Source organism: Onychostoma macrolepis, chromosome 01 (assembly GCF_012432095.1).
Source record: "Onychostoma macrolepis isolate SWU-2019 chromosome 01, ASM1243209v1, whole genome shotgun sequence".
Classification (NCBI taxonomy): Eukaryota; Metazoa; Chordata; class Actinopteri; order Cypriniformes; family Cyprinidae; genus Onychostoma; species Onychostoma macrolepis.
The window spans coordinates 10,806,014-10,819,587 of NC_081155.1; the positions used below are offsets into that span (position 1 = coordinate 10,806,014).

At 37.7% G+C, this 13,574-nt stretch overlaps 1 protein-coding gene across 1 annotated transcript; it reads right to left on the bottom strand.

Annotated features, from left to right (window-relative positions):
• Positions 1 to 5,019: 5,019 nt before the first annotated feature.
• lgalsla (lectin, galactoside-binding-like a) lies at positions 5,020 to 10,851 on the bottom strand. Its single transcript, XM_058792340.1, has 5 exons — positions 10,647 to 10,851; positions 9,877 to 9,951; positions 9,712 to 9,800; positions 9,285 to 9,447; positions 5,020 to 6,295 (listed from the first exon to the last, which is right to left on the bottom strand). Exons 1-5 carry the CDS (start codon positions 10,677 to 10,679, stop codon positions 6,152 to 6,154), a joined length of 504 nt encoding a protein of 167 aa, XP_058648323.1. The 5' UTR covers positions 10,680 to 10,851; the 3' UTR covers positions 5,020 to 6,151.
• Positions 10,852 to 13,574: the final 2,723 nt, after the last annotated feature.

The following is a 13,574-nucleotide window of genomic DNA, read 5'->3' on the forward strand; positions in this document are numbered from 1 at the left end:
TGTTTGTTTGTTTGTGTGTTTTTTTGCACCCTCAGATTCCGGATTTTCAAATAGTTGTATAAATCTCAGTTTCAGAAAATTAACCCTTATGACTGGTTTTGTGGTCCTGGGTCACAAATATGATCATCCTCATGTGAGCAAAAAGGCTATTTATAAAGACACAGTTTCTACTCTGAACAAATAATATTATAAATATGTGTAAAAGATTATTTGGGTTATTTTTTTCTCACTATAGTACTGTACTCTTCTATGTTTATTTGTTAATTTAATGTCATTTTTAAATAAATTTTAATTAGTAATAATTTATTATTTATTTAGTTCAGTAAGTTATTTAGTCATTTCTGTTTTAATTCATTTTATTTATATCATACTTTTCTTTTTTTTTATTTCTTTTTTACACTGCTTAGCTAAAGACCCAATTTATACAGTGAAAAGATAACATTATAAATATGTGTAAAATACAATCTGGAAAATATTGAGTCTGTTAAATTACATTCAGTTTTTTTTCTACTCAGCATAGTACTTCACTGTTCTATGTATTGTTTATTTATGTATTTTAAGGTAATTTTTACATCTATTTATTTTAATCTATTAATTAATTATATTCTACTTTTTATTATTCACATTAATCTATTTATTTATTATTTTAATCTACTTTAAAAAATGTTGTAATAATTTTTTTTATTTTAATCTACATTTTTTTACACTACTTTTTCTTAAAGTCCCAATTTATACTGTGAAAATTAATATTATAAAAATGTGCAAAATATAATTAGAAAAATAGTCAAGTCAAGTCACCTTTATTTATATAGCGCTTTTAACAATACAGATTGTGTCAAAGCAACTTTCCAATATCAGAATAGGAAAATAGTGTCAATAATGTAAAATGATAAGATTAAACACTCAATTTTCAGTTAAAGGCATTTCATTATTGAATTCAGTGATGTCATCGTCCAGATCAGTTTAGTTTAAATAATATCTGTGCAATCATGTAGACGATATCACTGGAAATGAAGTGTCCCCAACTAAGTAAGCCAGAGGTGCCAAGGAACCAAAACTCCCTCTGTGACAGAATGGAGAAAAAAACCTTGGGAGAAACCAGGCTCAGTCGGGGGCCAGTTCTCCTCTGACCAGACGAAACCCGCAGTTCAATTCCAACCGCAGCCATGTCAGATTGTGTAAAGGGCTCATCTGATTCCCGTGGTCTTGTCCCGATGGCTGTCTAGGTGACGAGGTCTTCACTGGGGATCAGTCTCTGGGGCTCATCCAGGTGTCCTGACCTCCGCTGACGATCAGGGCTGTAGAAGTCATCTCTAGGTGCTGATCCACCATCTGATCTGGATACGGACTGGATCGGGTGGCTACGGTGATTTCGGAATAAGAAAGAAACAGACTAATATTAGCGTAGATGCCATTCTTCTTACGATGTAACGAGTACATCGTGTGTTATGGGAAGTGTTCCTGGTTCTGGTTGACCTAATTAATGCAGCCTAACAATCCTTTAACGGATTTGAATAATAGAAGCGTATTAGTGTGTTATGTGTAAGCCAGGCTAAAGAGATGGGTCTTTAATCTCGATTTAAACTGTGTCTGCCTCCCGAACAGTGTTAGGTAGATTGTTCCAGAGTTTTGGCGCTAAATAGGAAAACAATCTCCCGCAGTTGATTTTGATATTCTAGGTATTATCAGATGGCCAGAGTTTTGAGAACGCAGCGGACGTGGAGGACTATAATGTGATAAGAGCTTGCTCAAATACTGAGGAGCTAAACCATTCAGGGCTTTATAAGTAATTAACAAGATTTTAAAATCTATCCGATGTTTGATAGGGAGCCAGTGCAGTGTTGACAGAACCGGGCTAATATGGTCATACTTCCTGCTTCTAGTAAGGACTCTAGCTGCTGCATTTTGGACCAACTGTAGTTTGTTGATCAAGCGTGCAGAACAACCACCCAATAAAGCATTACAATAGTCTAACCTTGAGGTCATAAATGCATGAATTAACATTTCTGAATTTTCAATTTTCCAGAAATGTGGCTGTCAAAGGAAAGATTGCTATCAAATAGCACGCCTAGGTTCCTAACTGATGACAAAGAATTGACAGAGCAGCCGTCAAGTGTTAGATAATGTTCTAGGTTATTACATGTGGGGGTTTTAGGTCCGATAATTTTTTCAGTTTTTCAGAATTTAGCAGTAAGAAATTACTCGTCATCCAGTTTTTATATCGACTATGCATTCCGTTAGTTTCTCAATTTGGTGTGTTTCACCGGGCCGCGAAGAAATATAGAGCTGAGTATCATCAGCATAACAGTGAAAGCTAACAATCTGATAATATCTCCCAAGGGTAACATATAGAGCGTGAAAAGTAACGGCCCTAGTACTGAGCCTTGAGGTACTCCATACTGCACTTGTGATCGATATGATACCTCTTCATTCACTGCTACGAACTGATGGCGGTCAGATAAGTACGATTTGAACCATGCTAAGGCACTTCCACTAATGCCAACAAAGTTTTGTAGTCTATTCAAAAGAATGTTGTGGTCGATAGTGTCGAACGCAGTGCTAAGATCCAGTAGAACTAATAAAGAGATACAACCACGATCAGATGATAGAAGCAGGTCATTTGTAACTCTAATGAGAGCAGTCTCAGTACTATGATACGATCTAAATCCTGACTGGAATTCCTCACAGATTTCATTTTTCTCTAGGAAGGAATATAATTGTGAGGATACTACCTTTTCTAGTATCTTTGACAGAAAAGGGAGATTTGAGATCGGTCTCTAATTAACTAGATCTTTGGGGTCAGGTTGTGGTTTTTTAATGAGAGGCTTAATAACAGCCAATTTGAAGGTTTTGGGGACATATCTTAATGACAATGATGAATTAATAATAGCCAAAAGAGGATCTATGACTTCTGGAAGCAGCTGTTTTAGTAGTTTAGATGGAATAGGGTCTAACATACATGTTGTTGGTTTCGATGATTTAACAAGTTTATACAATTCTTCCTCTCCCACAGTAGAGAATGAGTGGAATTGTTCCTCAGGGGGTCTATAGTGCGCTATCTGATGCGATACTGTAGCTGACGGCTGCATGGTTACAATTTTATCTCTGATAGTTTCGATCTTGGAAGTGAAGTAGTTCATAAAGTCATTACTGCTGTGCTGTTGGGAAATGTCAACACCTGCTGATACTTTATTTTTTGTTCATTTAGCCACTGTATTGAATAAATACACGGGGTTATGTTTGATTTCTTCTAAAAGAGACGAAAAGTAATCAGATCTAGCAGTTTTTAATGCTTTTCTGTAGGATAGGGTACTTTCCCGCCAATACGAAATACCTCTAATTTAGTTTTCCTCCAGCTGCGCTCTGAGAATACTGAGTTTCTATTTAGTTAAATTACGTTTTTCCTACTCACTATAGAACTGTATTGTTATATGTATGTAGCCTATTATTTGTGACCCTGGAGCACAAAATCAGTCATAAGTATCACGGGTATATTTGTAGCAATAGCCAACAATACATTGCACGGGTCAAAATTATCCATTTTTCTTTTATGCCAAAAATCGTTAGGATAGTAAGTAGAGATCATGTTCCATGAAGATATTTTGTAAATTTCCTACAGTAAATCTTTCAAAACTTCATTTTTGATTAGTTATATGCATTGCTAAGGTTTTAATTTGGACAACTTTAAAGGTCATTTTCTCAATATTTAGATTTTTTTGCACCCTTATGACTGGTTTTGTGGTCCTGGGTCACAAATATGATCATCCTCATGTGAGAAAAAAGGCTATTTATAAAGAATAAAGTTTCTACTCTGAACAAATAATATTATAAATATGTGTAAAAGATTATTTGGGTTATTTTTTACTCACTAAATTACTATGCTCTTCTATGTTTATTTGTTAATTTAATGTCATTTTTAAATATATTTTAATTAATAATAAGTTATTATTTATTTAGTTCAGTAAGTTATTTAGTAATTTCTGTTTTAATTAATATTAAATGTATTTATTTATATCATACTTTTTTCTTTTTTTTTCACACTGCCTAGCCTAAAGACCCAATTTATACAGTGAAAAGATTATAAATATGTGTAAAATACAATCTGGAAAACATCGAGTCTCTGTTAAATTACATCGTTTTTTTTTTCTACTCAGCATAGTACTTCACTGTTCTATGTATTGTTTATTTATGTGTTTTAAGGTAATTTTTACATATTTATTTTAATTTATTTTAATCTATTAATTAATTGTATTCTACTTTTTATTATTCACATTAATCTATTTATTATTTTAATATACGTTTAAAAATAGTTTTAATCATTTTTTAAATTTGAATCTAGCTTTTTTACACTGCTTTGTAAAGACCCAATTTATACTGTGAAAATTAATATTACAAAAATGTACAAAATATAATTCGAAAAATTTTCGAAAAAGAGTTTCTATTAAGGTACATTAAGTTTTTTCTACTCACTATAGAACTGTATTGTTATATGTATTTGTTTTGTTTATTTCTTATCTATTATCTATCTACTGTTTAGCATATCTCTTTATTATTATTATTATTATTATTATTATTTGTGGTCATTTTTATTTTAATCAACTTTTTCTACGTTTTTGCTTACCGGCCCAAATCAAGCAGAGCCTTAGTACCACGGCATTACCATCTATACTGCAGTGCAGTTGAGAAACAGCTCTACTATAATAGACATAATCATCAGGAAGCAGAACAGAGATAAGAAAGCCAACAGGAAAACCGAAGGCAGGAGTTTAACAGCACAATATGCAGGAAGACTCTTCCATGAACACTAAAATGTCACTCTCCAGAACGGACGGAAAGGAGTGCAGCACACCAGTCATTTGCATGTTTGAAATATCGTTCTGTATACACCAAATACTCAGTGCACCTCAAGATAACTAACTTTAGAGTACGTTTTTCTACAAGCACCTGGTTCATGCAAATGATCTACAATATTACTCAATAGTGTGTCCAGCCCTGCTACAATCACCACTGACAATACAATTTCATTCATTCGAAGCCTTTATTAATTAGGAACAATGTGTGTGCAATCAAGAAGAGGTTGACGTGACACACCGTGTGCTCAGAGACAATAAATACACAGAAAGCACTGGAATGCAACGGTTTTCTCCCTGATTTTATGCTGGTCTCAAGTAACGAAAGCACCTAAATGAAGTTCACATTATTAGCGGCTCATCACGCGTCTCGTTAACACAGCTAAACATAAAATGCATTGCTTTGAAGTATGTTTAAGTGCTTGTCAATGGAATCACAATGGAAAGGAATCACTATTGCTGTAAGACAGATGCAACTCTCAAATCACCCTGTTTGTGCTTTATACACGTATTCAGGGAATAAATACACCTCTTTGGGGTTTCCACCTGAGTACATTAGCTGGAGAGTTACACTGGTAAATTCAGGCAGTACGTTCATATATCGCTATTCGCTGAAGCTGTACATTGTTAAACGCTCTGTTGTTAGTTCAGCATCTGTATCTGGCCTCGTGCAACATTCATCTTACTTTTCGCCATTTCTTTCATCTCCACTTTAATGCCATAAAGTCAACATTAAATCCAAACTTACCCTTTTTACTTTCTGAATGCATGCTCTTGGTAGGGTTGCAAAGGGGTGGAAAATATCCGAAAACTTTCCAAAAATCCCAGGAAGATTCCAAAAAATCCCGGAAAGTTTCCAAAATTTACTGGAAATTTTCCAACTTTTTGCAACCCTAGCTCCTGGTCTTATTGACTTATTGGTACGTTTAATATTTTGTCTTCATAACTTGTTCTTCCTCTGAAATTCCTCTACTGATGTCACTTAATAGTGCACTATTTTTATAGTCCAAAACTATGAAAAAAGTGTAATTTTAGCACTGAAGTCCAGAGCTGAAGAGCTGAAGTCAGTTGCACTCAGAAAAACAAACTAAATTGGATGCGAATGGCATTTCATGTTGACTTCTGCTAAAATGCTACTGAGAATTGTGATGCTCATAAAAATAAATGCCTCCTTATAACTCAAAATGCATCAATTCATCAGTTGTAGATGATTCTGGATTCTCCTTCGGTATCACCGACAGTCTTTAATGCTCAGAACGGACGGGCTGGTGGGAAGCTGGACTCATGAGACGCGGCAGGCATCAGTTGAGCTTGGTGATGGTCAGACTGCCGCTGATCTGTATGGTGTCGATGGCCGTCACCGGCCTCACGCGATGGTAGAAGTCAAAGAGCTGATGGCCGTCCACGAACACGCGGAAGCGCGGGTGGTCGCAATGAATCTCAACCTGAACAAACAACAAGAGAGAAAACTAACGCCATTATGACAGGAGACTTAGCAAACGTCAACTACAGCTTCAAACTGCATGTTCATGACATGTTCCTGCTGTTTTGTGAGGACCATGAGTTTCATGCAATAAACACTTATTTACCCTATTTATTTTTTGCATAGTCATCAGTCACTCTATACTCTATATTAAGAGTTCAGATGCCAAAAGCCTTTAAGCGCTTAATTATAAACATCCCTCTTCAGCTTGTGCTTCACTTGTCTATTTGCTGTGAAATCTTCACTGATTTCTATAAAGTAAACATGAGAATAACTTGTATGTTAGTAATATTTCAAGATGAACACTTACTGGACTGAAGCAACTTAGAAGCAACTTTTTTTTTTTTTTTTTGAAAAATCAGCATCACATTTAATCATCAGGCTTCTGATATTTAGTTCATTAATCTCTCAATCAACAATGTAATGCATTGCGTAATATGTTTTGACAGAGCTTTGATCATAAATCTAAGCATTTAAATATCATCTCACTAAGACACATTATTGGGAGATATAGAGTGACAAAGATATTTATATCATGTTTTGTATCTGCTATACTGTTATGAAGATCTCCTGGATTTACAATACAAGCTATCAGAATTTTTTCTTACTTTTCGTCCATATAAACATCAGGAACTGCACCAAATTGCTTTTCCTTAGTTTGGGCCTTGTTCCTCCATATTCACATTATACAAGCCATAGAAGCCTGATGTATCAAATATAATACTGAATAAAAAACACATAAGCAAACCTTTAAATGTTCCTTTTAAAAAATATATATTTTTCACACTTTATTTTAAGGTCCAATTCTCTCTATCAACAAACCGTTAACTACAACTTTTGCCTCAATAAACTCCTAACTCACTGCTTATTAGTTAGTGCGGTATTTGTTAAGTTTAGGCATTGGGTAGGATTAGGGATGTAGAACATGGTCATGCAGAATGTGTGCTTTATAAGTAATAAACAGCCAATATATTAATTTGCATGCTAATAAGCAACTAGTTATTATTGAGAATTGGTCCCTATACTAAAGTGTTACCACTTTTTATGATTTTTATGAACTATTATTTCATATGTTTATGGTGTTAACAAGCCTTCATTAGCACCAACAAGTCAACTACTTAGTAGACAGCCAACCATTCAGTTTTGCAAATATGTACAGTAGCCCCTCACTGCAGAACACAAGATCCAGGGGGCGGGGTTGGATCCACATCTAGGGGTGGAGATGGGTGGGTTTAGGGATCAGGGGGTGGAGACATATAGGTTTAGGTACAGTATCTCACAAAAATGAGTACACCCCTCAGATTTCAGCAACCATTTTAGTATATCTTCTCAAGGGACAATACTATAGAAATGAAACTTGGATATATTTTAGAGTAGTCAATGTGCAGCTTGTTATTGTCTAAATAACTGGCTACAAAAGTGAGTACACCTTAACAGTTATACGTCGTTAACCATGCAAAGCCTCATGTCCTATTCATCATATTCATGTTTTTGTCTGCTTGACAGGACTATACAAATTTGTGTATCTTGTTTTAGAGCAGTTAAAATTTGGTGCTTTGAGTACAATTCTCTCATACTGACCACTGGATGTTCAACATGGCACCTCATGACAAAGAACTCTCTGAGGATTTGAGAATTATAACTGTTGCTCTCCACAAAGATGGCCGAGGCTATAAGAAGTTCGGTAACACCCTGAAACTGAGTTACAGTACAGTGGCATACAGAGGTTTTCCAAGACGGGTTTCACTGGGAACAGGCCTCACAAGGGTTGATCAAAGAAGTTGAGACCTCGTGCTGTGCTTTAGGTGCAGAAACTGGCTTCAAAAACAGATGTATGAGTGCTGCCAGCATTGCTTTAGAGGTGGCAGAAGTGGAAGGTCAGCTTGTCAGTGCTCAGACCATACGCTGCACACTGCAACAAGTCGGTCTGCATGGCCGTCGTCCCAGAAGGAAGCCTCTTCTAAAGCTGGCTCACAAGAAAGCCCACAAACAGTTTGCTGAAGACAACCTGGCCAAGAGCATTAATTACTGGAACCATGTCCTGTGGTCTGATGAGACTAAGATAAACTTGTTTGGCTCATATGGTGTCCAGCATGTGTGGTGGCGCCCTGGTGAGGAGTACCAAGAAAACTGTATCTTGCCTACAGTCAAGCATGGTGGTGGTAGCTTCATGGTCTGGTGCTGCATGAGTGCTGCTGGTTCTGGGGAGCTGCGGTTCATTGAGGGGAAACATGGATTCCAACATGCACTGTGACATTCTGAAGCAGAACATGATCCCCTCCTTTCAGAAACTGGGCCGAACGGTGGTTTTCCAACATGATAACGACCCAAAACATACCGCCAAGATGACAACTGCCTTTCGGATGAAGCTGAAGGTGAAGGTGATGGAGTGGCCAAGTATGTCTCCAGACCTGAACCCTGCTGAGCACATGTGGGGCATCCTCAAGCTGAGGGTGGAGAAGCACCATGTGTCTAACATCCAACAGCATCCGCAGCTCTGGTGAACTCCAAGCCCAGGAGGATTAAGGCAGTGCTAGATAGCAATGATGCCCCTACAAAATATTGACACTTTGGACACAGATTTGACATGTTCACTTAGGGTGTACTCATTTTTGTTGCCAGTTATTTAGACAATAATGGCTATATGTTGAGTTATATTTAGAGGACAGTAAATTTGTACTGCTATACAAGCTGCACATTGACTACTCTAAAATATATCCAAGTTTCATTTCTATAGTATTGTCCCTTGAGAAGATATACTAAAATGTTTGCTGAAATGTGAGGCGTGTCCTCATTTTTGTGAGATACTGTATATGTAAGGTGGGAGGAGTTGGATCTGGATCCAACCTCGCCCCCTGGATCTTGTGTTCTGCAGTGAGGACCATCTCAATATGTATCCCTACACAAAACATAACGTCATTCAGTTGAATTCAGATGACGATGACACTGACCCTGAAAGGCTGCTCTGCGATGAAGGGGAAGTAGGGTATTGACCTCTCCTCCTCGCCCCAGCTATCAGAAACGCAGGCGTTTCGCAAAATCTCCCGGTCTTCGAACCGCACGCACATATCCAGAGCGACGTCCCCGCAGCCGCACGTCAGACTGATGTCAAAACTGCCCCAGAGAGAGCAGGAACATTCAACATGGAGTTAAAATCAGCAACTGAATCAACAGAATACAAGAGGTCATCGTCTAGACGCTGTGATTTTATCTGAAGTTTTTCTGTCTAACCTCATTCCTAGTTAACTAGCTAGAAGCTTTGATCGCTTAAGTTATACAGATAAGTATAAGCGCATGACAGCTGTGCCTCTCTGGGTGTGTCCCGCATGTGTGTGAGCACTTACAGGTGTGAGTGTGCGTGTGTGAGACATAAGCTACCTGTCCGGATCTGCATTCACGACGCCCATGATCGTGATTTTCTTCCCCGGTCTCAGTCCGTCCCGGATGCCGCCGCAGAACGGCACGGCCTGTCAAACACAACACAGCGACATGAGACAAAACAGCATGCACATATAAACAAAACCACATGTGTCAGGACATTACCAGTTTCTGTTGCTCATCTTTTTGCGGTGACACACACTGAGGCTCCCCGAAAGAACTGCTCAGATTTCTGTTTCTCTGTGGTGGATAAAGCACAACCAGGAAGTTAAGAGGTGGCCGTTTGTGCAAAAAACATGCAAATCACATGTATAGATACACAGCACTGAACAGGTGGAAATACTGATTCACTAAGTGGTGATGACACAGGGAACATACAAATTCACAATATCCAAGCTGCTTTGTTTTACACACAATGAAAGTGAATGGGGACTGGAGCTGTCAAGCCCCCAGAGGACTAACAGAACCATAAAAATATCCTAAACATACTCCATATTAATTATATTCCAAGTCTTTTGAATCTAAATCATCACAACTAACAAGACATCCAATTACATTTGACAAAACTGAAAACAAACTGTTTATGTGCCAAATTTGTTCTTCACACAAAACTACCGTGTCGCTTCATAAGACAATATAGTGCATAAGACAATATGCACTCCTTTTTGTCATGCTTGGAATTTGACAGCTCCAGTCCCCATTCGCTTACATTGTAGAACAAGCGTTAACGTTCTGCTAAACACGTTGGGAAGGAAACCAGGGTAAGTAAACGATGCCTATTATTTCAATGTGTACTATTCCTTTAAACCATCAATACGTGCTGATTCTCTAGTCTAGTTCTCACTGCTGACAAACTTGTTTTCGTGTGTGAAGCAGGACACACGGCTTCCAGTCCCCACAAAACCCGCGGCACTCTTCATTATGAAAATACTCACAAGTTCGTGTCGGACTGCGCTCAACTCCGCCATCTTCCACGCAGATCCACACGGAAAGCACGAGCGCTCGGGCTCGGTTCGGGATCCGCTCGGTTCGCCTGTCTCTCCAGCAGCAGCGGAGCAACGCAGAAAGAAGCGTCTGTCCAATCAGCGCGCGCCCAGCAGGGTTTGCATTGTGACGTGGGCAGGATGTTAATCCGAGCGCTTGTCCTAAAACTTAATCAGCTCTAATGACTTTAGTCTGTGTTTATCCCCCTGGGACTGAGAAGAAATGTTTTTTGGAATTTATTTCTTTACGTCATTATAGTATTTGGAGCACATGACTTTTTATAATATAAAGTCAAATATAATATTTGATCAGCATATTCTTGCAAACTCAGCACCTGTTCAAAAACTCACTGAAAAATTCCTAAAATGTTAGTTTGCAAGACATGATTTGAAAGTCGAGGTATATTGATGCAGTGTGTAAAAAAAGAACTGACAACCATAAGCACTAACGTAACTAAAAGTAGCATGTTAAAACATATTTTGGGACATGATAACATAGTAAAACTGTATTTTTTGGGATGTGCACCATGGTACCCAGCTAACAAAATATGTTGTAAAAAATTTTTTGCTCTTATGGTATGAAAACGTCCGATTTTTAATAATAATAATATATATATATTTACATATTTATATATATATATATTCTTTTTATTATTTATTTATTTATTTTTTATTATTTGTGTGTGTGTGTGTCTGTGTTTGGTTATAACCTTAAGGGAACATTCCATTTTATAATTGAGCAAACATTATGGGAACGTTACTTCTCATCAGAAGTAACGTTCCCATAATGTTTGCTCATAAAATGGAATGTTCGCTTATCGTTCTAAAAGAGGAAGTAACATCAAGCTGAAACGGATCAGGAAAAAAAAAAGCGCACTGAACGTTTTTGAGCTAAGTGTTTAACAATGTTTTGAAAACATTTTTTAAAACCAGATGACATTAAACAAGCGTTCTATTAACGTTAAGAATGTTCGTTCATAAATTCGAGAGAACTTTAGAAACTTAGCCAAAGTTCTGAGAACGTTCCCGCGGAACGCTATGAAATACTATGTGGCAAGCAAACGCACTGAAAAGAGGGGGGGGGGGGATCAGAAATGAAATCTCTTTATATCATATGAAACATCCTATTTTGTATGCAATTAAAAGTCATAAATCTGAATGATGATTCTCATAAGATTCTTCTTCGACCAAATAATATGAGCTTTGCTGTCAGAATCATTCGTTTTAGTCAAGTATCACTTTAATTTCTCATTGGTAAGTTTAGGAAAAACATCGGAAACTGAGTCCCTCAAGCTGTGAAAGAGCAGCTTCTGAGCAATCGCCGTTTGATGTGTTTAACTCTAGACTTGTAGTCATAAACATTTAATATCTCAAAATACATGAATACAGCAGACAGATTCCATATTAGGGAAATGATGAGATATAAATAATGTGAATTTAAACCATGTGTAGACGGTAATTCCAGCCTACAGTTGCGTAAGAGTGAAATTTGTTAACATAAACTAATTCAAGCCCGAGGAAATGGAAGGAAAGGATTTGCAGACAGACGTTCGTTCCACTGAGCTGTAAAACATTCCGCTCTGTAACTCATTTATGCCGACGGAGGACTTTGGACTGAAGTGGCATTTCACACAGTGACTTTCAAAGAAAGTCATAGTTTGGCTGTTGTGATGTTCGCAGGACTGATAAACTGTCTGTCTGAATAAAGGTGAAGGCAGCACAACAACAGACACATGTATTGTGTTGTGAGTGTTTATACAGCAGGTGGCGGTATAGAGCAATTCTTTAGTTTCTGCCTTTACCTGAATACTGACTGAAACACCTATCTATCTATCTATCTATCTATCTATCTATCTATCTATCTATCTATCTATCTATCTATCTATCTATCTATCTATCTATCTATCTATCTATCTATCTATCTATCTATCTATCTATCTATCTATCTATTCAACAGTCTGTCTGACGATCTGTCTACTTTTTTTATAAAAGAAAATTATAAAAATAGTAAATAAAGCATATTATTATAACCACCAAGTACAGGATGTTCTCTCAGCTTGACCTACAGTGTAACATCAACCAGAAGACTCTCAAAGCAAACTGATCTCCAAACATCTCATTGCGTTTGTTAACAACCTGTTGCCTCATTCAAGTTTAAAAGCGTGACAGTTTTAGTTGAATCCTTTGTAAAGAGTTGTAAACTAATCATAAAGCTCTGCTGTGTCATGGTTGACTGTTCTGTGCCTATGGTGCACGACCGGTTTGAGATCCATAGACTCAATAAGACTGCACGTTAACAACACACTAATGTGTTACACAGACAAAGACATCTAATGCAATATCTCTCTTTTCTATCTCCTACGCCCAGTTATAACACACACACACGCACACACACACTCAGACATCAGGACTCCAGCCAAGCAGTCCTTTTGTTTCCCTCCCTAGTCCAAGTTCAGGGTATTTAAAACACAGTGTAAACACACTCATACTCATGGCAACTGTCTCCATGACAGCATGACAACAAGCCCTTGGCAGCTGGGGTAACTTAATATTTGCCTTGCGTTAGCATAACATTTTCATTATGTAAGGCCGTGGCAGAGAGGCGGCGCGCACCCATTGAAGTTCAGAGCAGTCGGCGCAGGACGGTTGCTATGTTGCTGTGTGTTGAGTTGCAACTGTGGCAACAAACCCATGCTGAAGTACTTCCTTTAGAGGAACATCTGGTGAAAAAAATGTCCCCGGGGCGTAATGTGCTCTGAGAGAGAGCAAGAGAAAGAGAGAGAGAGAGAGAGAGAGGGAGAGACGGAGTGAGGGGTGGGCTGGGCAGACAGACAGACGGTCAGACAGACAGATATGAAATAGAACAGATGCAGATTAGTG